The sequence below is a fragment of the Cuculus canorus genome, chromosome 23 (genome assembly GCF_017976375.1).
Source record: "Cuculus canorus isolate bCucCan1 chromosome 23, bCucCan1.pri, whole genome shotgun sequence".
Lineage (NCBI taxonomy): Eukaryota > Metazoa > Chordata > Aves > Cuculiformes > Cuculidae > Cuculus > Cuculus canorus.
The window spans coordinates 7,485,069-7,511,498 of NC_071423.1; the positions used below are offsets into that span (position 1 = coordinate 7,485,069).

General features: G+C 48.3%; 2 protein-coding genes across 4 annotated transcripts in view; both read left to right on the forward strand.

The window, feature by feature from the left end:
- The first annotated feature begins 720 nt into the window (after positions 1-720).
- TBCEL (tubulin folding cofactor E like) lies at positions 721-25,017 on the forward strand. Its single transcript, XM_009569882.2, has 8 exons — positions 721-825; positions 5,186-5,327; positions 7,665-7,804; positions 9,916-10,097; positions 11,095-11,351; positions 13,951-14,077; positions 14,664-14,780; positions 19,971-25,017. Exons 2-8 carry the CDS (start codon positions 5,195-5,197, stop codon positions 20,287-20,289), a joined length of 1,275 nt encoding a protein of 424 aa, XP_009568177.2. The 5' UTR covers positions 721-825; positions 5,186-5,194; the 3' UTR covers positions 20,290-25,017.
- A 199-nt stretch (positions 25,018-25,216) lies between these two features.
- TECTA (tectorin alpha) overlaps positions 25,217-26,430 on the forward strand; it is a 31,499-nt gene continuing 30,285 nt past the window's right edge. For all 3 annotated transcript variants that reach the window (XR_008453399.1, XM_054086903.1, XM_054086904.1), the window contains exon 1: positions 25,217-25,337. The gene's annotated coding sequence lies outside the window, so the exon portion shown is untranslated. The remainder of the gene's footprint in view (positions 25,338-26,430) is intronic.

A 26,430-nucleotide genomic window follows, 5' to 3' on the forward strand; every position in this document is an offset into this window, starting at 1 on the left:
TAGAACCCAAACCATCCCTTGGTGCCTCCACCCCTGCCCTCAGCAGCCTCTTCCAGTGTGAGACGAAGTTTTCCATGTCAATTCCTCAATATCCACTCCCTCTCACCCCACCCACCCCCCCCCCCCGGCACAACTTCGGGCTGTTTCCTCTCGCCCCATGGCTTGTTTCATAGAACCACAGAATATTCGAATAGTTTGGGTTGGAAGGGGCCTTAAAATCATACAGTTCCAACTCTCGGCCATGGGCAGGGACACCTCCCACTGGATCAGGCTGCTCAAGGACCATCCAACCTGGCCTTGAACCCCTCCAGGGATGGGGCAGCCACAACTTCCCTGGGCAACCTGGCCCAGGGAAGACCAGGATGAGAGTGGTGACACTCTCATCGTGGAGAAATTCCTCCTTAATGTCTGCTCTAAATCTGCCCCTCTGCAGTTTATCCCCATGGCCCCTCGTCCTGTCACCACCGCCTTTACGAACAGCCCCTCCCCAGCCCTCCTGGAGCCCCTTCAGGTACTGGAAGGTCGCTATAGATCCCCCTTCTCTTCTCCAGCCTGTGTGGGAGCTGCTCCAGCCCTGGGATCATCCTCGTAGCCTCCTCCCCATCACCCCGAGGCTTCGGCCACCTCAGCATCGCGCGTGACGTCACGGATGAGGCCGAGTTACGTCAGAAGCGGCCGCGGGCAGCCCAGGCCGCGAGAGAGCGTCCCCTCGTCTCCACGGCAACGGCGTCCCCCTCAGTCACGTGATCGGAGGGGTTGTATGTCACGTGATGTTTAGGCGCAGCTTCCCTTCCGGGTCGGAGCGGGCCGGGGCCGCGGGCCGGGGTGAGCGGGGCCGGGGGGCGCGGGAGGGGCTGTCTGTCCGTCTGTCCTGCCGTGTGTCCGGCCTGCTGTCCGGCTGTCTGTCTGGCCGGTACGGGCCTCCTCGGTGCGCGGCTTGGGGAGGCCGCTGTGCCCCTGGGGTCCCCTGTTGTCCCTCGCGGTCCCCCGTTGCCCACTGGGGTCCCCCGCTGTCCCTCGGGCTCCCCCGCTCACACCTTGCGCCTTGTGCTCTCTTCTGCTGTCCCTCCTTGTCCCCTGGGGTCACTCCTTGTCCCTCGCCGTCCCCAGCTGTCCTCTGCTGTCTCTCGGGATCCCCTGGTGTCCCTCAGGGTCCCCCGCGGTCCCTCTGTGCCCCTCGGGGTTCCCCTTTGTCCCCTGTCATCCCCTGCTGTCCTTTGCCCTTGGCTGCTGTCTCCTGGCATCCCCCTGTACCCCCCACTGTCTCCCAGTGTCCCCTGGGGTCACCCATTGTCCTCTGCTGTCTTTTAGATTCCGCTGGGGTCTCCCGCTCTTCCCCACTGTCCCCTTGTGCCCCTTCCTGGCCTTCACTGTCCCCTGATATTCCCCACTGTTCCCTGGGATTATCCATTTTCCTTAACAACCCCTCCTGTCCCTTATTGTCTCTGCTGTCCCTTGGAGTCCCCTGTGGTCCCCTGCTCTCCCCCTGTGCCCCTCACTCCCCCGCACTGCTCCCTGTTGTCCCCTGCTCCCTGGGGTCCAGCCCCTCTGACAGCAGCCAGGGTGCGTCTCCCCCTGTGCTGGAGGCGAGCAGAGGCTGCAGTGCTCGGTATGGAAATCTGGGGCTGAGGACCCTGAGCTGTCACAGCCCAGCAGCACGGACAGGGAGTGGCCATGGGGCTCCCCATGGAGCTGGACTTTCCAGCAGCCCCTGCAGGCATTGCTGGCTCGGTGGCCGGAGTCCATGCCCAGGGACACAGCTGGTGCCTCTCCTGCAGTGTCCCACCTTCTCGACATGGTCTGTGCCATGAGCGTTGACGGCTTCCAGCAGTGAGTGGGGTGCCGTGGTAGGTGAGCTAATCTTTCTGCTTGCGCTCATGAAGGCCCCGACAGCATTTCATGTGCTTGGGTGGCTCCCCCGATGCCATGGAGGTCAGTTTGTCCACCCTGACAGCACTCCTTTCCCTATCTCTCAAGACCACTTCAAAAATACTTTCTCTGAATCTCATTTTAGCAAAAGCATGCGCCAGCTTCTTTTAGACAGGTTGTTGCTCTGTTGTATCTGTTCCTCAGGCTTTGTTTTTCATGTGTACAAACATGTCAAAGTGCATTTAGTGTGTGATGGGCTAGGAGCTGGCACTAGGACTCTTTAGAATGTCATTAAGGATGTAGTTCTGCTGAAGGGCCTCTTGTTCTCCTCATAGGATTATGGCACAGGAATGGGAATATTTCCATGTCATTGTTAGTGATCTCCATTCCCTTCACTCACCGGCTGCCACAGTGTGATGGGTTTCCCTTGGATCTCAAGTCAGGGTTGTGCTCTTCTTTGCAGTTGCTTGCCATGTCCTGTGTCACTGGGGCCACAACCATGAAATAAGGACAGCAAAGACTTAATTGACATCTTTATAGAACCATGGATTGGTTTGGGTTGGAAGGGACCTTTAAAGCCCATCCAGCCCACCCCCTGCTATGGGCAGGGACACCTCCCACCAGACCAGGCTGCTCAAAGCCCCATCCGGCCTGGCCTTGAACACCTCCTGGGATGGAGCATGCATATCTGAGCACGTCTTTGGCAATCAATGCTGTCATTTAGAAAACCCAAGGTTATTTTAGGACATGAATTGTTCCCTGGGCTGTCAGAGGACAGCGGCTTGCAGCTTGCAAGTCATCCCATCCTGCCCTTGTACTGGCAGCATTCACTTGAAATGTGTCAGCTTTCTTTGCATATTCTGTTAGTCCTTGCTCCCCGGTGGTTGTGGTGATTCAGAGAAGGCACGTGCATGGCAAATGATTACTGAGAATGTGAAGGCTGATGAGAAAGGAAGAGGTGACTGCCCACTCCCTGACATTTTTGTCATCTGGCAATGGCATTGGCATGCAAAAGTAGAGCTTGAGAAAGAAAATGTTTGTGATGCAAAGTTGTTTCATATTAATGTCATGGGTTTTTTTTTCTCAGACACGGGCTGCTCTCCTACAGCTGAAAAGACCATTTTTTTCCCTCTAGTGTGATGTTAAGGTGACTTTTTAATGTGGAATTTCTAGCTGATGTTTGCTCAGGAACAGAGCTGGTAGCAAAGCAAGGCGAAGGTCAGGAAACTTTATGCATGAGGGAGTTCCTGAATTTCCAGGCTATGAGGTCTGAGCATGCATGTAGAAGGGAGGATCTGTCTGCCCTACAGTACTGAGCTCCAAATCCACTCCGGAACGAGGCCTTTCAGCCTAAAGCAAACTATTCCTGTAGCATGCAGAATGTTTTAGCATAAAACTAAGTGCCTTGTTCCTAACGCAAACTTGGATTTGAGGACTTCTTTTTTTATTCTGGATATACTAGTGATGTAAAGTTAAGTCTGAGGTATGAATCAACCAAGTTGTTGGGAGCTGAAAAAGGTGTGGGGATTTATTTAAATAAGACTAATCCTTTAAGTCCCTGTTTGTGACACATAAATTTTATATAGAATATAATAATTATAACAAGCTTCAGGCAACTTGCTTCTCATTATAGCAAAGTTCTTTTTGATGGAGATGTTGTAGGTAGTCCATTTGTGAAGAAGTAGAACTGGTTAAACAGGTGCTTCTCAGCGAAGGGAACCTAAAGCGTAGTTAAATCGCTTTTATTCAGGTTTTTATATCTGTCCTTGCCTGTAATATATACAAAAGAAAGTTTATGGCAGCAGGTATTTGTTAGCATCGTGGTTTCCAATGTACATGTGGGCCCACCGTGAACTCACAAGGATGGATTCCCACCAGGAGCCCTGAAGGTGCAGGTTTCTGTGCGGGATGTCCCTATCTGTGTGAGCTGGGCTTTGCTGGTGTACTGGAAACGTAATTACACAGCACTTGGTGAAATTCTATTCTATGGCTAATTGTATTCTGCAGCTGGTTCCTGCAAGTTCATACCTTGTTTTGCTAGCACGGGTGGGTGTGGATCTCTTGTCCATGTATGTGCCTGGTAGCAGGCTCTGCTTTGGAGTACAAGACCACTGAAACCTGGGAACAACGCGCTTCTGTTTAGCTTGACTCCTTTATTACCCAGAAAACCACAGAACACCAAGTTTCAAATGCGGGGAGGAAAGCGGGACAGATCAGCTGCGTTCCCCCTCGGGTACAGCAGAACGCTGACTGTTATCGTATCTTTGTGTTAAGCACACTTCCAGCTGACATTCCGTATCTTTCTAGGCAGGCCAGCAGCCTGCGATGTGGCGAGTCTGTTTTCCTATGCTGTTCCATTCTGTGACACGCGTAGATAGGAAGGAGGTGTTTATCTTCCAGATACATTATGCAGCTGCACAACTTGGCAAAACTTGTATTCTGGACTGGCCAAATGATGTGCTCACATGTGCTCAAGAGCGTTCCGTAACGCAGCGGTTGTGTTCTAATCAGAAGCCTCAGTTTGCCAGCAGGATGGAAGGACTGTAGTTCTTTGCAGATGTCAGAGGAGAAATGATGACGCTCCTTCTGAGGGCAAAGCTTGCTTTAAATGAGTTACTGATGGCGGGGAAGGTGAGAGCCCTGACATACCTTGAGTGATTTTACTGTTAAACTGGAGTATTCCCGTGCCACCCCGTGGTCTGACTGGTGGACACTTTGCTGGTGGTGGCTGTTAGGCTCTGGGCTGTTTATGGCATTGTCCTAATTAAAAAAAAAAAAAACAACACCAAGCCATCACCTGCTTTAAGCAGTGTTTCTTTATAAACATTTAGGGACCTATGGATCCTTTTTCAAGTCCTGAGTTAGAGAAACGGGGAGTTACAGGATGAAAACACCTCTCTGAGCAATATCTTACTCTTAAACAGCTCTTTGCTCTTTCTTCTTGCTCCCATGGACTTGTGTTTGAGAATCCCTATGAATATCTTGCAGTCCTCTTGTGAGGGACAGACCTCACCTTTTGGAGCTTGGGGCATGTTGGGAACTCTCCTGGAAGAGCACGCAGAGATCTTGTACTTGGCCTGTAATGGCATGATTGAAAGCATATTTGTGTTTATGGGGCCCTCTGCTTGGTTTTTGTGTCTTTTCAGGTAGTGTTTATCTGTAACCTTGAGTTTGCAATGTGACCTGTGAGACTAATTTGCACTTCAGAAGGAGCACAGCCTGTCACTTCCTGTCCCGCATTCCCAGGGACCACTGCTGCAGGGGATCGTTAGTTACTGACTGTTTATATGCTCTGGTTTTTTTCTGTGTCAACTAGAAGTCCAAGATGGACCAGCCCAGCGGAAGGAGTTTCATGCAAGTTCTTTGTGAGAAATACAGCCCCGAGAACTTCCCATATCGTCGTGGACCTGGCATGGGAGTGCATGTCCCAGCAACTCCGCAGGGTTCGCCTATGAAAGGTAGGGTTCTGGGCTGTCTGAGCATCGGTGGGGCTCTGGGGGAGATGGCTTTATTGGTTGGTCTTGTTTCTGTTGAAAGAATTTCCCTGAGTTGAACAGAAAAATAAACATCATGATGTATTATAACATGTTTTTTTCTGAAGAGCTGAGAGACTAGAATCTAACAAAGGTGGAAAGCTGATTTAGTGACCGAACTGGTTGCTGTAATAAAAAGCACCTTCTACTATCATTGCCAGCAAAACAGAATGAGAATCCTGTCAGTGAAAGATGGAAATAAAGCCCTGTGCAGTGCTGAGTTTTGAGGATTCGGCAGGCTCTGGAGCTTGTTTTCTTCGGGCTAGTGATATTATTTATTAGTGGCTGCAGCAATGCATATTTCAACAGAGATGGCTTAACAAATGCACAACATTTGATCTAAATTCAAGTCTGGTCCCCCTGCTAGTGGTGTCATGCGGTGCCAGCATCTTGCATCAGTGCCTGCAGGTGCAGGAGTCCAACAGGAGGGGACCATATTTCAAGCCTAGGTTCAACGAGTCATTCAGTCTCCAGCACGGCTGATCTAGTGATTCAAATGAATTTGTGGTTTACTTTGTCTCTCTTCTCAAGACATCAAATACTCTCTGACCACGTTTACGCTGACCTAGTGGAGAAATCCCCTCTCTCCTTTACTTCTGACCTTGTCTCGAGGGGGTTTCAGACAGATGTGTGTCTGAAGCACTGTGATGCTTGTGTATGTCCTTGAGCCTTCTAGACTGCGGAATCTGTGTCATTCTTTCCTGCTCTTTGACTTGGGTTCATCTGATGCCCTTTAGTCTTCTCTCATGCTCACGTATGAGCATTATGTCTTGATTTGTACAGATTCACATTTATCCCACCAGAATAGCTCCTTTTTTTTTATGTAATCTCATGCCCATCTTGATCTGTAAGAGCAGTTTAAATTCCCATCAGGTCAGTTTGTGTCATAACCAGCCCTAAGGGGGAAAATAGCCATGGAAATCAGCTGGATGAAGGTTACAGTAACTGAGTTCGGTGAAGGAGAAAAAAGGGCCTGAGTTCACTTGAGGATAAAGCGTACCGCATGTCACTCAAAATTAACACAAACAGAAAGTTGTCATGATGGAATATTCAGTTGATGAACTCTCTCCTGTGTGTGGCCACCCCCTCACCTGAGCTGTTTGGATGTTGAAAAGAGGGAGTGTTTTAAAGTATGTGACCGAGATGTGACCTACAAGTATGTCATGTCTAATTCCCAGAGTACAACACTGTCCTTCAAAGAAGCTGAATGCTAATATGCTAATGAGACAGGAAACTTGAAAACTCGGATCACTCCAGATAATTCTCTGCTGCTACAATCCCTCTCTAGTCCTGTAGCTGTCAAGGAGAGAGAAACAGGGCTGCCTTTTTGTGAAAAGGCTTGTTAAATTGCAGCAGGGCTTGGAGAGATGTGTTGTATGTGAAAGAGTGTAAGGCTGATGGCATAGCTTGTCTGAATGTGGATTTCTTGTGTTGAAATGGTTTTGGTCTTAGCAAATCAGGCTGTGATTGAGATCCACATCCTTGCCTGTGCGATAGCTGCAAGGTTTACCCGTGTGAGAAGGAACAAGGGCAAAACCGAAGCAGAAATGTAAAAGGCAGAGTAGAGACAAGGCTTTCCAGGGTGTAAGAAAGTGAAATGTTTTACATCACTGAAAAGGGAAAGCTTAGAAAAGAGATGTTTAAATACATCCTCGCTGTTAATAATGCCAAGTGAACTAAGTACAAGAGGATAAGGGAGCCTGACTGTGCAACTAAGGGCCCATCTAGTCCTGTATCCTCTCTGCAGCAGCAGATGCCTGGGGAGAGCACAAGTTCTGGCAAGAACTGATAGTAGGAGAAATGCTGTAAACCACGGAGGAGTGGCCCATCCTCGCTGTAGTGTGGACAGAAACACACATAGTAACTGAAAAGCGCTGATACTGAGTGGTGCTTCGTGTTTAGACCCATGAAGACTTCTTGATTGATGAAGGTCACTTGTAGAATCATAGAATAGTTTGGGTTGGAAGGGACCTTAAAGCCCATCCAGTTCCATCCCCCCTGCGATGAGCAGGGACACCTCCCAGTGGATCAGGCTGCCCAAGGCCCATTCAACCTGTCCTTGAACACTTCCAGAGATGGGGCATTCCACTTTCACTTGTTATAAAATCCATGTTTATCCTGAGATCTTTAAACCTCTGTAAATGGTGGAATTACTGGCAGATCTTTTGCCGGCTATCATGTTTGTTTATGGTTGTTGTTGTCTTCTGTAACTCAGCAAGGCAGTGCTGACCAGAGGGCAGCTTTTGTTTTTCCCTGTTCCAGATCGCCTCAACCTTCCGAGCGTGCTGGTGCTGAACAGCTGTGGCATAACCTGCGCAGGGGATGAGAATGAAATCGCCGCTTTCTGTGCTCATGTGTCAGAGCTAGATCTTTCTGACAATAAACTGGAAGACTGGCACGAGGTAAAATTGGCGTCTTTCTGAATCACTCTGATGGCTATTACTGTGACTGCGAACACATTGCAGGTTTTAAGACTACTTTGTTCATTTAAAGGAGAGAGATTTCCATGTTTTGGGGCTTCTTCTTCATCTTTGAAGCTGATGCTTATTTACTTTGACAACAACTGAGCAATAAGTGTGATAAATTCGATCCATTTGGGCACTTAATTTACCTCATGACTTACGATTGTGGCCTGTGGATGACAAATATGTACGTTTTATCATGCAAAGCACCAGGACTGGCATTTCTAACATCAAGAGGTTAATGAGCAGTGCAGTTTTTAACAGAGTAAGAACTGAGGAAGTCCAAGTAATGGGAGTTTTGCCACTGTTTCTGTGATGCTGGGCAAGGTATTTCTTCTCTCTCCTCTTTCGTTTCCCTATCTGCAAAACAGGTTTAACAACATTTACCTCAAAGGATATTTCTGAGGCCTCATTAATTAACGCTAAACACAATTGTAAAATCCTCTGAAGTGCTTGGATGGAATATGCTTGATAAATGCAATGTGATATGAGTAAAACAATTGCAATCTGTTCAAGTGTCGTTAGCAATTCCTCTCTGGCTTATGCTCTGCTTTTATGCTACTGCTTATAGTTGGAAATACGTGGAAAAGAACGGGATGTGCAACATAAACGTTATCATGTGTTTCTGTTGCATCAAACTCCTCTATCTTTAAACAGGTAGCGAGCGCAGTGTTTGCAGAAATGTCCCAGCTCACACAAGATTTCTGTGTGAGACAGTTGTGCTTTGTTGGCAACTTGGCCCTGTTATTGACCTGTGGTCGTGGTCTGCCTATCTCCTCCCATCCCAGCTGCTTTGTGGAGTGGAGTTCTCTAGCCAGGGTGTTTCTCACTCATATTTCTTTTCTGGATTAATGTCTTTTTCCCCAAACATTCGTCCTTTGACTGTCCATGGGCTATACTTCCATCTTAGTGGTTTCAGATGGCCGTGCTTTGGCCTCTGGCCTTGTTCCACAATGTGAGGGCAGCCTTTCCCACTTTTGTGTCACCCGCAGATTAAGAAGACATGTAGCATTGAATTATTCTGGTCATTGAGAAACATAATGAGTATTGTTCTGCTGGAACACTCCCTTGTATGTCTGATAGTTTTGTATTGATTTCTTAAGCTAAACTCGTAAGTCCCCAGTTTTACCTCTGTAACTGGTGTGTGGATGGCATTGTAAGTTGCTATTCCCTTACAGTGCTTCCCACTGAATCATTTACCCATCAAAGAGGAAAATTCAATTGACATGATGTCTTTGTTATGAATTGATGTTGCCTTGATTCTGTTCACTTAGTCATTGTTACATGATTATGAATTGATCATCGTTCCCACCTCTTCGGTGGCAGTATCTGGGTCAGCGCCCACCCTGATCACGCGATCTGTTCCGTCCTGAGTTGTACAGTCATCGTCTCTGGCTTTTCTTTCTCTTTCTTGATCTTCCTTCTTTCCCTCTCTGTTGCCTTGCCCTCTGGTGCACATCTCTGTGCACAAAAAGAGAGAATAGCCTCAAGGAAAGTTACCTGAACATGTAGACCCAATGTAAGAAAGCTGCTATTTTCAGAGCAGTGGGATTGAAAAAAAACTCATTGTGTGTCCGCGGTGAGCCCTGATCTGTCCTTTATGTTGGGCAAAACGAGGAGGCCTGTGCTGGTGAGGAGCAATGTGAGTGTGTGGTCAGTATTGGCTGAGAGACGTGCCTGTGGCCTCCCTGCTAAAGGAGGGGTCCGGCCTGCCGGCTCCTGTGACCTGCTGCTGCTTCAGCCCAGCGTTGAGGTGGATTTTATGACTTTGCCTGGGAGACTGCCTTTCTCTTATCAAGCTGCTCAGAGAGTGTGATTAAATGAACTGTTGAGGTGAATGAGCAATTAACCAATCGATCAAGATCAGTGAATAGCTGGAGTATGAATTACAGGTGCTTATCCAGAAGCCTTATTTTTTCCCCTATATAATTTCTTTGGCTTGTGGTGATTCCAAAAGGCCCTCTTCTAGAAGACAGGGTATTATTGCCTGAGGTCGATTACTGCCTGATATGCATTTCTTTCTTTCTCTTTTTTTGTCCCTCCCTACTCAGGTCAGTAAAATTGTGTCCAACGTTCCCCACTTGGAGTTTCTAAACTTGAGTTCCAACCCTCTCAGTTTGTCCGTTTTAGAGAGAAGGTGCGCTGGGTCTTTCTCTGGTGTTCGCAAACTTGTGCTCAACAACAGCAAAGCTTCCTGGGAAACAGTCCACACAATCCTGCAGGAATTACCAGAGTAAGCATGGGGAATTGGGCTTAGAAAGGGGCGCTGACCGCTGGCTTATCAAACCTCATGGTGAGGGATGAGAGGGGTGCAAATGTAATTGGTGGAGAAAAAGGGAATTATTTTCTTTGGGAGCTTGGGAACTGGCCAGGTGAATGCTTTACATTGTCGTAAAAGCCTGAGGCTTCTTGTCCAAATATGAATCCCAGAGATGGATAATCACCCTGACAGCGTAGGAAGAGGCACGCTTTCCTCTGAGTCACTGCACAATGAGTGGTGCAGTGCATACCTGTACTAATAGCTTTTGAATGGGATGTAAGTCCGAGGGTCTGGCCACTTGTCAAGTAACATTTCATCAAGCTTTTCTGTGCAAAGTGTTGATTTCTGTGGCTTGGCCATGTTCCACCTTGGCAGTGGCATTCTGGCTCGCCGAATGTCCTCAGTGGCTTCATTTTTATAAAAGATTCTTCCTCATACAGCTTTGTAAGCGGAGAAGATGACAGCTGTGTATGTGTGCTTCCCTGGGATGAGGGAAACTAGTTTAGTGATCTGAAAACTTAGTGGGACTTGTTCTTTCGTTAGTGGGAATCTTTGGGAGAACTGGCAATGTGGGGAAAGAAGGGTCGTCCATCTTGTATAAAAACACCTTTTCTATTAAGCATTGAGAGCAGGTACGGTCACCACTGGAGTTGGGGTGGTGGCCTGTTGGGTGCAAATATGGAACACCACCCCAAGCAATCTGTTACACAATTAATGCAGGGAGGTGGTGGGAAGGAACACTTAGAGGTGTTTTCTATCTGTGGAGGAAGTTAAGGGGATGAGAGCGGAGACGCAGTTAAAGCACTCCATTTGGAGGGCTCAGAGGGCTTCTCTACACCGAGGTTTGAAATCAAATTAAGAGCTGTTACAGAAAATAGTGTTCAAATCACCTGTGCATGTTGCTGTACCCAAGATGGTAGCTTTTTCTGACGATATGAGATGATGATGTGATCTTTCTTCCCCTGTGCAGCTTGGAGGAGCTCTTCCTGTGCCTTAATGACTATGAAACAGTGTCTTGTTCTCCGGTTTGCTGTCAGTCTCTCAAATTACTCCACATAACTGACAATAATCTTCAAGACTGGACTGAAATTCGAAAACTGGGAATTATGTTTCCATCACTGGACACACTTATTCTGGCTAACAACAACCTCACGACCATCGAAGAGTCAGAAGATTCCCTAGCGAGGCTGTTCCCCAACTTGCGATCCATCAATTTGCACAAGTCAGGTGAGAGCCTGGAAGCAGCATGCTTTTTGTTCTCAGCGCCAGTGCCAGCGGTCGATTGGAGTTGCTCCTCCTGGGTAGGTGAAGAACACGCTTGCCTGTAAGTAGCCTGCAGTCAACATTGCTTCCTGGGCACAAAGAGAGAGGGCAAGTAAAAGCAGAAGTGCTGAGCAGGAGCCTAAGCTTTTCGGATAGTTGCTGTGGCAGAGATGAAAATGTGCTGCAACCTTTTTCCCAACCTATCCTGGCTTCTCAGCAGAATCAAAAAGCTGTTATCAATGTAGTCCTGTCATGCTGAAGTCCAGTTTACAAATGGTGCTAATGCAGGGCCACACAAGCTGATGTACTGAAGTGCATTGACCCAAAGAATGTAGCGTTAGAAGAGGAAAACAGGCAAGAAATCAACTTGCCCATCTCTGTGGGCTCTGCTTTGGGTAGTTATTTGTGATCTAAAAGATGAATCGGAGTAGTGTGGACTGACAGTTATTCAGAACGAGCTGGCAAAGGGTTGTTATGTTAGTAGTTTCCCTGTATTTCCTGTCCCTGCCTCAGGTGCTCCTGGCTGGAGGAGGATAAATAAATGATAGCAGAAGGGATGAAAGAATCCCATTTGCCTTTTATTCCCTGTTTTATCTTGGATAAAATAAGTGTGCATGTAGGTATGTGGCATGGAAGGGCCGATCGTTCACCAGCAGAAGCTGTCTGTCATCTGCACTCAGTTAGAAGCTCTCCACAAGTTGTGCTCGAGGCTGCTTTTACACTTGAGCCCCACAGAACTTTCAGCCAGCGCTCCAGAAAGAGAAGCAGCATTTGGCATATCGAGAAGAGCACCCTGTGCTCAGAGAGAGGGGAGCTGCAGGGCAGCTCATGAGGGCTGTGGCATGTTTGTGAGATGACACGTACCCGAGAAGTTCTGCTGCAGGAGTGCTTAATGCATCATCATCTTTTGTTCTTTACAGCTTTGTATGCTGTGCAAGACATATTTAAGTGTTAGCCATGGTAGAAGGTACTTTATTAATGTGCTCTGCAATGTAAGCATCAAGGAATCCCTATAATAAAAGCTTAACGCTAACTAGAGGAAGAAAAGCCTGTTAAGCTGGATTTGAAAGCGCTGTCTCACTGAGGAGTAAGTGCTCCTGTGGTAAGTAGTTTTGCAATTTTGATGCCAGGTACTTAAGAACTCTGGGTTCTCTATTTCATTTTGATGCTTTGGGAGCTGAAAGACATAGAAATGCCAAGGAGCATGTTAAACATTCTTTTTTAGGGAAAGCTGCTGCACTCCAAAATTCTTTCTCATGAAGCCTCTTAACTGGCGCGTCTTTTTGCCGGCTTTTTTAGCTTAGTGGAGATTGGCAGTGAGCTGAAAATAATGGGTTTTAGTGAAGTTAGAGCACAACAGGGTCACAAGAGGATGAACGTGACTGGCAGTTTTCTCCTTCAGTGACGGTTGTCTCTCTGCGCTAGGCTGCTCCCAGCTACGGGAGCTTTTTGGCCCTTTCAGAGCAGTGTGATTCTGAGAGGTACCAGACGCTCTTTGGTGATGCTGAGCCCCAGGAGTTCTCCTGTCACAAACTTGCACTCAATGTAAATGCAACTGATACTGATACCCAGACAATGGCTTCAGGCAGAGGTGACCTTGACAGAAGTGTTTTGAGCACTATGGGGAAAGGAAATTCTCTGCCCACCTCACACGCGATGTTTTGATACATAGAGGAGTTCGGTTTTGGCTCTGAGAAGAACCCATCCTTCTGAGTTATGGCTGTGGCACACTTTGGTCTTGAACTTGGCATTTCCTGACAGGCTTGGCTCAAACCAGACCCCTGATTTTGTTTGAATCAATAACTTTTCTGGTTTTTCACATTTTTTTGTGCTGTATGGGTGAAGCTGTGGAATATGTGGAGAAACCAGTTCTCTAACTCACATTGCCAGCGTAAGCTTCTGGAGCTGTCATCAGAAAAGCATCGCGGTAAACTTCAGGATAAGTAGTGTTGATCTCAACACGTAATCAAAGCTCGATTCTCAGCTTCTTTGTTTCACCCTCTCTGCTTGCCTTGTTATCCTGAGTGTCAGGTCTTGAGGGGGGTGAAACAGAGTTAAAGCCTTTTTCATTAAATGCCTGGATGGCTTCTGGAACTGTTTTACCGTTGGGTTGTGAGCAGAAATGAGACCCTAGGTGGTCATGTGTGTGAGGTAAAGCTATTTGACAGCTATTTAGTGACACCTAGAATGACAGGAGTTCTGATGACTTTAATACTTCTTACAACAGCGTCCCTTTATAGACGCAGCCATCATAACCGATGCTGCTCAGGCTTCGGCAGTGAGGCCAAGGACTGAACGGTCCATAAAAAACTATACTCCCTAATCAGCCGTGGAGATCATCCTTCTAGACTTGCAAAACAGCACGCGAGAATTCAAACTACTCTGTCTTGTAAGCAGCTGAAGGAGATTTTTTTGCGACACGTCATGAGGAAAAAGCCAGCTTCTCAAAGAAACAGCAACTGATGCTCACTCATCACCTATGTTCTTTGGCTGTGTCCAATTATCTCAGATTCCCGAGGTATATTATCTGTGTTTCGTTAAGCAAGTCTTTTCTTCCGAGCAGGTCTGCATTGTTGGGAAGACATTGACAAGTTAAATTCTTTTCCCAAGCTGGAGGAAGTGAAATTGCTAGGAATCCCTTTGCTGCAGTCCTACACCACAGAGGAACGCAGGAAGCTGCTAATAGCCAGGTCTGTTGCTTGTTTATCCTACTTGGCAGAAGTCTTGCATGGCAGTGAATGGCTGGGAGCGGGTCATTGGAGGAAGAGGCTATTATGACATGGGATTTTGTGTGAATTGAAAAGGTCTGAATTGATTTTGTGCCTTGAAAGATCTGAGCTTTTTTTGTTGTGTGGGAAAGTGGGAGTAGTGAAAATGTGAAGTCTAACTTCCCCAGTCTCGGTGAATTTGAAGGTGTTCAAGGCCAGGTCGGATGGGACTTTGAGCAACCTGATCTAGTGGAAAGTGGCCCTGCCTATGGCAGGGGGTTGGAACTGGATGGACTTTAATGGCCATTCCATCCCGAACCATCCTATGATTCTATTCGTAGAGAATTTTGAGTCTCATACATGCCTGTGCACTTGTTGCATATATGTGGCAGAAGGAAAATGCTTAGTTTTGAAGGTGCTTGGAGAAACCACATGATTGAGGGGACTGAGGCATGAGCTACCTGGTGGGATTCTGCTGGTGTTAATGTTGTGGTACGTAGCTTTTTGGTGGTAACTCCCTGCTGGGTTTCTCTTCTCGCTGACTGTATTTCTTGGTGTCTGCATGCAGGTTGCCATCTATTGTCAAGCTCAACGGAAGCATCGTTGCCGATGGCGAGCGAGAGGACTCGGAGCGATTCTTCATCCGATATTACATGGAGTTCCCAGAGGAAGAAGTCCCATTCAGGTATGAGTTCTTTGTCACAAAAAGGAGAGCTGGGGCAGAAAGAAAGGTGACTGAACAGGTGATGTTACGTGGGAAACCCAGGCTAGCTGATCCATGAAATAAACCATCCCTTGCCTTCCTCCTGTCTTGACTTCCTCATTCTGTTTTAGTTAGTGTTGTTAGATTAGAGTGTTGTCTGATGGCTTGTAGGATCACTTCTCAGTCAAAATCGGTCTTAAAGTGTCCGCGTCAAGTGCCATTAAACAACATGGCTGTTCAGTTCACGATCTTCATCACTTCCCAGCCTCCCTGAAGCCTGGCTTCATAACCCACCTGTGTCTGGAAGTCCCCAAAAGCCAGTTCAGACCATGCTCTCTGGTGCCAGGCTGGGGCGTCTAATTCTCTTGACCATCTGGTGTGTGGAATGCGTCTGGCAATGGGAAGCTGTCCCCTCACTTTCAGGCCTGCAAATCACAAGTTTGATGGTTTTTCTTTGCCAAAAAAGTATGCCCAATGATCCGTTGATCTTGGTAAACTAATGAACTTTGACAGATGCTGTTCGGTTGGTATCTTCTCTGTGCCAGCATCTGCTTACGACTTCTTAATGGCCTGAGGAAGGATCATGGAGCATCAAGCCACTGCGTTTACGTGTTTGCCCTAGAAAACTCCTACGCTTTCCAGACACCAAAGCTTCATAGCTCTTTACAGGAAGGGGGTAGGACAGGAGTGTGTGTTGAGGGGAACGGACAGAGATAGGGACAAACAGGGAGAGAAAGTCAAAGGTATGGCCAGGTACAGATGAGAAAGGTGCGAATGGAATCTGGTTGGTGTTTATGTTGGCTGGTCAGTGTTTCCCCCAGCTTAACTCTTGGGTAAAATGCCTCTTGTTTTTTGAAAGCCAGTACAGTCAGGGCATGGGGAGTGAGGACACGGCATTTTGTATGAATACAGCGTACAGCGATTATAGAATTTGTTAAAGGCGTACTGGGGTCAGCTCAGAGGCGAAGGGTACTAATGCAGTCAGGGATAGAAGACAGCTGGTGATCCCTCTTGTGCCTTTTTCGGAGGACAAGTTCTGGCTTGTAATTTTAGAAGCCCTTGAAGCGGAAAAATTGAAAGAAAAATTGGAAGGGATCGGAGCAGAGGTGGAGAATGCAGAGGAGGGGAAGAGGAAGGGGAGTTGGGGACTGTGAGCTCATGGTGCTGCTTCCAGAATGGATTATTTTCCATAACATTTTATTTCTAAGGAAACTGTTCTATGTCTCTGTGTTTGTGGCTCAAGAAGGGGAGAATAGTGTGTCAGCTAAGCCCTACAGCTGCTCAGAATCCCACCCTTTGATGAACAGAGCTTGGGCTGCCCTGGAAAACCAGCCAGCAGAAGGCAAGGCAGCCCCTCACACTAAAAGCATTTGGTTGCAGACTGGGAGGGGAACTAAAGTACCCTTTGATCGTGGTGGAAAGGATGTGCTGCCCCGAGCTCAAGAGGACGAGTAAATAAATAGGTGTACATGAGAGGGAAGGTAAATAAATATGTGGCAGGTACTGAATCTTTTCCAACTGGACTTGCATCTCTGGGTGTTGTGATGCCAGGTGCCTTGTGTGTCCAGGACATGGTGGGGTGTAGCTTTAAACACACATAATGGTGCAGTTGGGATGTGGACTTTGGGCTGCGTGCACCCACACGGTACCACACACAACTAGTGTTGGTTTCTGGGTAGGAGTCTGTGTAAGAAATTACTAATACCTCACCCATCCAAGAAATCTGGGCTTGTCTTGACCAGCGTGCTATCTTTATGCATGATACCATACAGGAAAATTACCTCCCCCTCTGATTTCTTAACTTCAACCACTGTTACTGCCCTTTGTGTGGTCAATGGGCTCTTTGTCTGAATCTCTTCATCTGTGCAGCATTTCCAAGAGACTTGTGCAGGTACTGATGAGGGCTGTTCTGTCTGGAGGGTTTGTGTGCCGCTACAGAGTGCTTTCTGACCAAGCTGCAGGTGCCTCAGTGTGTCCCTGGTGCTGAAGGGCTGGGTTTCCGTTCCTGGAACCCTTGTAGGAAGGGAAACCTGGCATTCCTTGCAGAGGGATTTTCTGTGTGATTGTTGCTGAAGCTCGCTTTTCATTGCTCCCAGATCTGGTGAGGTCTCTCCGAAAGTGGTTTGTAATTAGACCTTAATGAGGACAGACGCATGTTGTTGCTGGGGGTACGGCATCTGCATTGCAGTGCTTCCTCAAGCGGAGCAAGAACACACACTTGGGCACGGAAAACTTCATAATGTTAGGAGCCCCTCTCAAGACCGTCAAGGTGTAGCATGCGATGAGTGAGCAGCACACTCTCACAGCACCCTCCCGCCCACATTGCATGTCTTCACAGGCTGTGGCTCCCAGGGATCGGAAAGGGAGGGAAAGAGAAAGAATAATTTCTCTCTCTGGATGTTGTGGGTTAGAAAGGAGCACTGAGCGTACAATCCAATATTCACTGTCTTCATGAGTGACGTCTTTATGTCTGTGGGATTTTAATGAGGCCTCTGCTTGTCTGGTCCACTGTTTATCTGCAGAGCATCAGAGACACTGTTAGCCAGTCTCAGTTCAGCAGCATCCTCTGCTCTGGCAGCCAGCGTCTCCCAGGCTGCAAGGGGTGATTAGAAAAGTCTCCAGGGTGCCTATTATCGGGGTACAAAAGAGCCATGTGTGCCTTCATCCTTATTGATTTGATGGAAGCCAGTCGTTCAGACTCCAAACTTTCTTTGCAGGCATACAAGGAGCAAGCTGAAAGCTTGTTCTGCCTTTCCTCAACATGAGAAGATTTAGGACAACATTGCCTGCATATTTACAGACACGTTTGGGTAATCTTAGCCCCCTCGTGGTAATTCTGTCTCAGCTTGCTTGAAATTTGCCCCCCTCTTTCTACTCTTCCCACCATCAGTCCTGTTCACTGCAGTTTCCCTCAGTGCATGGATCCTGGCAGCACCTCTGTTTGGCATGGGAGAAATTGTTCTTGTCTGCAGTGGAAACTGTGCCACAGACAGGAAACTGTGCTGCAAAGAAACCCTCCCCGTCGGCGACTTGTTGGCTAGCACTCACCTTTACTGGGGGCCGTAGCCCAGTGGGTAAAATATGGGGAGTGCGTTGTCTCCTCTCAGCACTAATGGCTTTTCCAAGTAAATCGACCTGATCCTATCGCCCCGGTGACTGTGAGAGCAGGGCACAGCTTGCCTTTGGATGCTCTGCCCTGGGGAAGGCTCCTTTCGTCCGTGAGACTGGGGAAATCCTAGTGCGTTGTGGCCCTTACCTCATTTCCCAGCAGACAGAGGGTCTGCTGTTCTCCAGGAACATTCCTGCCTTCAGCAGGACTCCCTGGGGTCACCCGGCCTGCCAGGTCCCATCATCTCTCAGCAGGGGCCGTGACACAGCACCGATCGCATTCAGCTCAGGCTCAGATTGGGAACAAAAAGAGCTTTCTCTGCGGCGCACAGTGGAGAGCCTCTGAAATGTTACCTTTTCTCGGCAGCTCTCAGTCTTTGTCATTTCAATCACATTGTGTGGATTTTGTTGCCGTTTCACCTCTTTCCCAGCCCGGCAGAGGAGGTACAGCCTTGTCTGATCAGAGCAAGACCTGCCGAAGGCAGCGGGAGGGTGAGCTTTCCACTGCAGGGGACGGCTCCCCAGGATGGACCTTGTGAAGGACAGCAGGAGAATGTGGAGAGAAATTCATGATGTAGCGTGTGGCTCTACTAGTAAAATTCCCATATTTTAGAGCAGGTGTGAAGGATCAGTTGGCCAGAAGTCCCGTTTGTTGTCAGCTTCCAAACCACGCAGCAGCTCACCTTGATCCAGTGATCTTAGTGATCCCGTGCTTAGTGGGATGTTAACATTTGGGACCTAAATGGCCTCTTGGAAAACAGCAGGAATGTCTGAAAATCATTGAGGCTGTGAAGCCCCAGTTGCTGGAAAGCTAGACTGAGGGCCCTATCCTTTGTGTGAGCACCAGCTTGCTTCTGGCACTCTTTAGTGAAGTAGTTTTGGAAGAAAGAGAGGATACTCCACTCACAAGACTCTACGCCTCCTGCTCCACTGAAATCACTTCACTCCTGGAGCAGGAGGTGTACAGTCTGGTGACTGTAGTGTCCTCTCTTTCTTCCGAATTCCACCATAGACACGGCTGAGGTTTCTGGAATTACAGAAGCCCAGTAGAGAGCTTTGCAGCTCAGTTCTGTTCAGGAAGCTGTTTTGAGAACAGTCAATTTGAATTTCTCAGGTGGATGGGAACTTCCCCTTCCTCGGCTGGATGACGCCTCCTCCCTAGCTGGATGCCCACTGGTTCACATCGGTGCTGCAGAGCAGCTTGGGGACCATGAGACCAGATGACTGGAGTGGATGGGCTTTCTGGGTTTATTTTCTCCCTTACAGCTTCTGGCCTGAGAAATGCTGTGCATTCTGTGAGTGTGATGCTGGCAGGGGAGAAAACAGGACACACACCATCCAGATTTATTCCTAATGGATGTCCTCGGACTAGAATTGAGGTTAATGTTGCCTCATGTGGGGAACATTGATCTCCCCAAAGTGTGAGAGATTTGGCAGCAAATGGAGAAGGAAGCTGGAGTTTTTCTTTAGGCGCTGCTGGGGAGGAGACTTGGATGGAGTGAGACATGCGCTTAGGACCTTTGGATGCTAGCTTGGCAATATCCTTTCCTCGTGAGAGCCTTGAGCGAAGTGCTGGTTAAACTGTGAGATGTTTCGGAAGAGCCGTATGGCAGCCAGTCACTGACATGGAGGATGAGGACAGTTCACTGCTGTGTAGGCCCTGGTTTTAGCTCTTCTCAAAGAGTTCATAGAATCATAGAATGGTTTGGGTTGGAAGGGACCTTAAAGCCCATTCAGTTCCACCCCCTGCCATGGGCAGCGACACATCCCACTGGATCAGGGTGATCAAAGCCTCATCCATCCTGGGCTTGAACACCTCCAGGGATGTCGCATTAGAGTTCTGGGTTTTAGGTGAATCACTTCTTGGAATCCGCGCTTGCCCTCTTGTAATTCAGTCACTGTGCTCTCTGTGCAGTTGTTTGTGCTTTGCAGCCCTGTAGCATCCTTGGATGACTGCAGCTAAAGAGAGGTGGTGTCACAACGCGAAACCATAACCAACTTGCAAAACGTGCCTTGGCCATACGAGCAACCGTGCTCTAACTCTGGACTTGTTTCATTTTTCAGGTATCACGAGCTGGTCACAAAGTATGGCAAGCTGGAGCCCTTGGCAGTTGTGGATCTTCGGCCACAGAGCAGTGTGAAGGTGGAGGTTCACTTCCAGGATAAGGTGGAAGAGATGTCGATCCGTCTCGATCAGACTGTGGCAGAACTGAAGAAGCAATTAAAAACTGTAGTGCAGTTGTCAACAAGCAACATGCTGCTCTTCTACTTGGACCAGGAAGCTCCTTTTGGTCCTGAGGAGATGAAATACAGCTCGCGAGCACTGCATTCTTATGGCATTCGGGATGGAGATAAAATTTATGTGGAGCCCAGGATGAAATAGCCTCTTTTGACCTTGTGAGTGCACACATGTGCACGTATGCCCCCACACACCCACACACATGCATTAAGGAGTTTTTGCAAGGCTTTTATTTTGGTCGGTTGGTTGAGGTTTGGTTGTGTTTCGATAGCAGGTAATTTCTAGCCCAAAGGACGTGCCCTGATCTGAGAACCATGCCCGCCATCCACTGCAGGTGACCTTGAGGTGACAATTGACTTCACTGCATGTGTTTCAGTGTGTGCAATACCTTGATGTTTTCTTCGATGCTCCGGTATACTCGTGATTTGGCATGAATGGTCAGTTGTTTAAGCTAAAGAACGCTAGGGTCCATAGGGAGCAGACAGCTTGGTGCAGAATTTGACATGTTTTTTCCTAAATTTGGGGGGTTTTGGCTCCACCGGAGCACCCTTTGGCCTGTCTAGCTATCTGACTGTGGCTCGAGCTCACTGATGTATTTTTTTTGCAGCTGGGTGCTGTCTCAACCTTTTGTTGCGCTCGAGTTCACAGAAAAGATCTAAACCAGTATTGCGCTTGATGCAGAGCTCAGGTACTTAGTGCATCCACTTCACTCCGCTGGTTTGGTTTGTGTGAGTGCACGAAATGGGGGAAAGGAAGAGACTTTATTAGAAAGAAACTATTTATTTTCAAAACGCACGCTCTATATCCACACCGTTAGGAAAAGTGTTGATTTCTTTACTCCTCTGATGCAGCATCTGCAACCTGTGGCACTGGCACTCTGGAGGCAAAGGGATCCTTGTCGAGTGCGTTGCGGAGTGAATTTTGGCAGGTGGTGGATGACCGTTGCGTTGGAAGGGCTTTTAGAGTAGCAGGTCACAAAGGGGTTGAAGAACAGAGTCCCCCATTGGCCGTGATTCGTCCCCCGCTATGCCGAAGAGATCCCCCGGTATGCACTTACCCCTGAACCACCTTGTACAGAAATTGGAAGGACTCAAATCACTCTCCTGGGAGAGAGCAAGAGTGAAGTTTGTGTTTGTGTTTGTTGCTGTTGCACCAGAAATGAAACCTAGCACTTTCCCTGGGACCCCTGGCTGTGGGGTCCCAGCTTAGGGTCCAAACTGGGAGGCTGTGTTGGCTTGGATCACTTTCTAGAAGATGAGTAACAAAGCAACTAGACTCATGTTTATTGTAAAGCAGGTTTTCACTATCTATATCGGCTTCCCCCCCTACACGCACCTCGTAGGCATCGCTGCTTAAATTACCCCCTATTTTCTACTGCAGAGCAGATTCGTTTTCTTGTGTGATGGAACCCTCCTCCCTTTAGATCTTGTTTCACTTCCCTGCGTCCTCCCTTCTTCCTCCGTCACCCTGATGAGGTGAAGACTTTTCAGATTACGTAGTTATAAGAAGCTGCATCAAAGTTTTTGAAGCTGTGCAGTGCAAGCTCTGGTTACACATGAACTTCTGACCTCCATTTTGAGGTGCTCCCTTATCCCCATGTGCACTGTCTTTCCTGTGAGGCTTTTGTCCACATCACCGAGCTCCTTTTATATGCTTGGAGTTGTGTATTTCTCTTCTTATTTTACCTAGATTGTGGGGTGGGGTAGGATGGGGAGGGAATAGAGTATTATCTGATAGTCTTCAGGTTCAGGATATGGAGATCATTTGGAGGGGAGTGGTTCTGCATCCAGAATTAAGATTAAAAATGGGAGGGTTTAAGACAGGTTAATAATTTATGCTTCATCCCCCTGCCAAAAATGTCAATCTCCTGGCCCCGCTGAGATGAGCAATAGGAAACAGGCTGGAGAGGTGGAACTGTGCAAACCTCATGAAGTTAAACAAGGCCAAGTGCAAGGTCCTGCGCCTGGGCTGGGGCAATCGCAAGCACAATTACACACTGGGCGGAGAATGAATTGAGAGCAGTCCTGAGAAGAAGGACTTGGGGTGCTGGGGGATGAGGAGCACAACATGAGACAGCAGTGTGCACTCACAGCCCAGAAACCACCCGTGTCCTGGGCTGCATCCAAAGCTGTGGGACCAGAGGGCGAGGGAGGGGATTCTGCCCCTCTGCTCCACTCTCATAAGACCTCACCTGGAGCCCTGTGTTTAGTTCTGGAGTCCTCAGAACAGGAAAGACGTGGATCTGTTGGAGCGAGTCCAGAGGAGGCCACGGAGATGATCTAAGGGCTGGAGAACTTCTCATACGAGGACAGGCTGGGAGAGTTGAGGCTGTTCAGCCTGGAGAAGAGAAGGCTCCAGGGAGACCTTAGAGCAGACCCCAGTACGGAAAGGGGCTTCAGGAAAGCTGGGGAGGGGCTCTGGATCAGGGGGTGCAGGGATAGGATGAGGGGCAATGGTTTTCAGCTGAAAGAGGGGAGATTGAGATCTTAGGGAGAAATGTTTTGCTGTGAGGGTGGGGAGGCCCTGGCCCAGGGTGCCCAGAGCAGTGGTGGCTGCCCCATCCCTGGAGGGGTTCCAGGCCAGGTTGGATGGGGCTTGGAGCCCCTGATCCAGTGGGAGGTGTCCCTGCCCATGGCAGGGGGTGGGACTGGATGGGCTTTGAGGTCCCTTCCAACCCAAACCATTCTGCGATTCTGTGAAACGGAGCAAGATGTGCCGTAAGTAGCGGAGAGGTCGAGGTGTGCAGCTGCGGAGCTGTAGTACGCGTAAAACAAAAAAGCAGGGAGGTGGCGGCAGTGTGATATAAGATGATGCTTTTATAAGCAAGAGCTTTACTGAAGACTTTCCATTTGGGCAGAGAAAGGCATTCGCTGCCTTATAGCAGAACCCTTAAGCCAACACTTCTATATGATATATACATACATGCGCATAGAAAAAGTTGTGTTTAATAAGATATTTTGTTATAAAACAAAGTTTTATGAAGATATGGTTGTTTAATATTAGAAGCCTATTTCTCCCCTTGACCTCCAGGTTAAGTAGGTTATCCCTGAGTCGCTGTGGTGTCAAAGGTGAGCAACTGACAGGGATGCAAAAGTATCTCTGACCTAATTATATAGAGCAGTAATTGCCTATATAATTGTGGGTATTTATGGCATTGTAGCTGGTATTAATGAGGCGCCGTAACTCTTGACCAACTTCCTCAGCACAATTGCATGTCTCGGTTTCAGAGAAGGAAATAAACACCATTAAAGGATTGAGTGAGACATTAAAGAAGACCCAAGAATGTGCTTTTAAGTTTATTTGCCCACAAAAGTTTAGTCTGTCCGCAGAGGGAATGGTGCCGTCACATGCCAGCTCCAAACTGTCAGTAAATCATGCTTTTATTTATGGTGGAGCTGGATGGTGGGAGAAGAAAACACCTACTGGCATATGAGGTCGACAGGCACCCTGTAGCTGCTGGGATTTGGTGATAGGACCCAAAAGGGCTCCTCTGGTCTGTTGGGTCAGCAAAAGTCATGGTACAAATATTGCTGCCCTGCCACTGTGTGGGGGGAGAGTTGTTTCTGGACAACATTGGACAAAAATCTTGGTTGGTTTCCTAAGGAGAAAGAGTTATGTCCAGAACCTGGGGACAGTTACTCCATCTGGGTGATTGACTTTGGAAAGTAGGGCCAAATGGCACAAAACCCATGTGGCAAAATATTTCAAGTCGGCTCACTTTCCTTTTATACCTTTTGGGAAAGGGTCTTGTTTGTGTGCCATGTTAGCGCTTAACTGGGGACCATGTCCTGGGGAGAGAGGAGGTTTGGGGCCAACAGTGGGTGCCAAGGATCCAGGAGGGTCCTGAGGTTTGATTTAAGTCAGTGCAATGTCATGAGGGGTTGTGCCCAGTGCTGTTGGCATAAACTTGCTCTAACAAAAGGTCCCTGGGTCTGTCGCATTCCTTTGAGAAAACAAAGTAGATCTTCAAGCTTCTCTGGCTTCTCTGTCCTTCTATCCGAGGGCTACTTCTGTCAAGAACTGTTTTGTTGTTCATGCTAGTTCATGCATAAAAGTCTGCCGCGGGCAGTCTGCGCAGTGGGAAAAGCACCTGGTTCGGAAGGAATTAGGTGACAGCTATATACCAAAGTGTCGCACGGCTCCTTGTATTGAGATTCAACGCTGTGCCCTTGTGTTTGTGGATATGTTCCTGTTGAATATCCGTGTTTTGGGCAGATGTTTCAGGCAGGGTGCTTAACTGGCGGTGTAATCAATATGCACGGCGTGGCAACTGGCCTCTGCTCGCTCGGTGGGATGTGTAACCCCTTTTTATTGGGAGTTGCATCCATTGCCGTGGCTCGGAGGAGCTGCGCCTCATGGTGCTCATTGCTTCTGGGGAGAGGCTTTGCCCTCGCCTGCTCAGGTCTGTAATCCGAAGGAGGTGATGCGGCAGCTCTGCCTCCATCGCTTGCCGGGTTTGCTTGTAAATGAGATTCTGTAGATTCTGTTCATGTGCGGATTTGAAAATGTAAACGAGGTGCTGAAAGCAGCCCAGAGGCTAAAATCTGTATTCCTGGCAGCTGTGCCTCCCATGTTTGAGTGTGGCATTTCTGGAGGTCGTGAAGAGATGCCTTCCCCAGAGCAACGTTAGAGGGGCTCCAGCCATCACTCGCCTTTGCCTCCGTGATTGCTTTTCTGCAGTTACTGGAAACTTCAAGTATAATTTAAACATGAAGTTCTATTCTCGCTCCCTATTAATGATGCATCCATATGTAATTTTAAAGAAAAAAAAAGGAAGAACTGTAAGTCACTTTTTATTCTGGTTTCTCTCATGGGGATGTAATTCCTGCTCCTACAATTTGCCATTGGTTTGCTTGCAGACTTGGCGGTGGAATTCAGGCCAAATAGGTAATTGGTTTGGATCTGTTCAATAAACTTATGGAAGTTTTTACACAAGAAAGATGTCCTGAGTTTTGCACCTGTGTGTTCCTGGACACAAAACGTTTCCCTGCATCTCCCCTGCAGCTTTGGGAGGGTGAAAGCCGCCGAGATGTTTGGTCCTGATGACCCCGTGCCGGCTGTCTGCCAGTGAGCTCAGGGCACAGCCACTTGTGCAAAGTGCTGCTTGTTGAAAAGAGAAGTCGCAGTGCTGGGAGACCTTGTCCTCTTCTGGAATGTATTTCCCCATGGCAGTGACTCATCTTGGCTTCCGGGTGAGGAACGAGGCTCGAGCTCATTCAGGCTGCCCAGGGCAGTGGTGGAGTCACCATCCCCAGAGGGATCTAAAAGACAGTCAGATGAGGCGCTTGGGGGTGGTTTGGTAGTGGACAGATACGGTTGGACTTGATCTCAAAGGTCTTTTCCAACCAAATGATTCTATGACTCGCTGTTCCCTGCTCCGCATCCTTGGTGGGACCAGCCTTGGGGCTAAAAGAGCTTCACGCTCAAGGCATGGCAAGTAGTTGTGGATGAGGAGGGCAGTGTGGGCCGTGAAGGCAGTAGCCACATGCCTACCCCATGCTGGCCTGCACCGAACAACCCTGGGGAGAGGCAGGAGGAGGGAGATGCTCCTCCGGCTGAACACAGCTCCTGGGCAAACCCCTCGCCAAGGCATCTTCCGCAGGCTGGGCCAGTATCCCCTGAAATGGGAATGCACAAGGCACCGCCTGCAGTTGCTCTGCTGAGGTCAAGCAGATGGAGTCTCATCTTAATGCTTGTTTTTCTCTTGAGGTCAGGCATGGGAGGGAAGTTTCCTGCTACAAGGAAAAGGGAAAAAGCAAATGTGGTTATTTGTCCAGCTCCGATGCACTCAGAACTGCATGATGGGAGCATCCCCTGCCCAAAGAAAACAGCCTGGAAGACAAAGTCTTCCCCAAAGAGACAGTGAAACCTAATCAAACTTCATCAGCGTAGACTTGTCCAGGACGAACAGGACCTGAATATTAAACTGACCAAGGAGCAGAGGAAAACCTGTTTTCACTGGTTTTCTCTGCCTTACAAAACAGAATGAGAAGAGGCAATTGATTTTCCTGTGGCTGGTAGGGTTTAAACTCTGTGTGGGAGGGAAAGGAGGAGCCAGAGTGTGTGGAGTGGCAGGCTGGGAGCGATCTGCCATCCGGAGTATCACGTAGTGCTGCTTTATCAGCCCCCTGCCCTCCTCAAGAAACTACTGAGGGTAAAATGTGGCACTTCAGGGTGAATTTAGGTACTTCAAGGAGCACTCGAGATCCTGGGATATGAGTCTGGGCTTCCATGTGCTTCTTGTTTGGCTGCTGGAATTCCCATCCTCTCTCTGTTCCTGATGAG

What these genes read in the sequence shown, in the direction of transcription:
- TBCEL (XM_009569882.2), top strand. Translation starts at nt 5,195, where the DNA reads ATGGACCAGCCCAGCGGAAGGAGTTTCATGCAAGTTCTTTGTGAGAAA. An exon ending in GCAGGGTTCGCCTATGAAAG is followed by an intron (nt 5,328 to 7,664) that starts GTAGGGTTCTGG and finishes TCCCTGTTCCAG; the next exon opens with ATCGCCTCAACCTTCCGAGC. An exon ending in AGGAAGCTGCTAATAGCCAG is followed by an intron (nt 14,078 to 14,663) that starts GTCTGTTGCTTG and finishes GTCTGCATGCAG; the next exon opens with GTTGCCATCTATTGTCAAGC.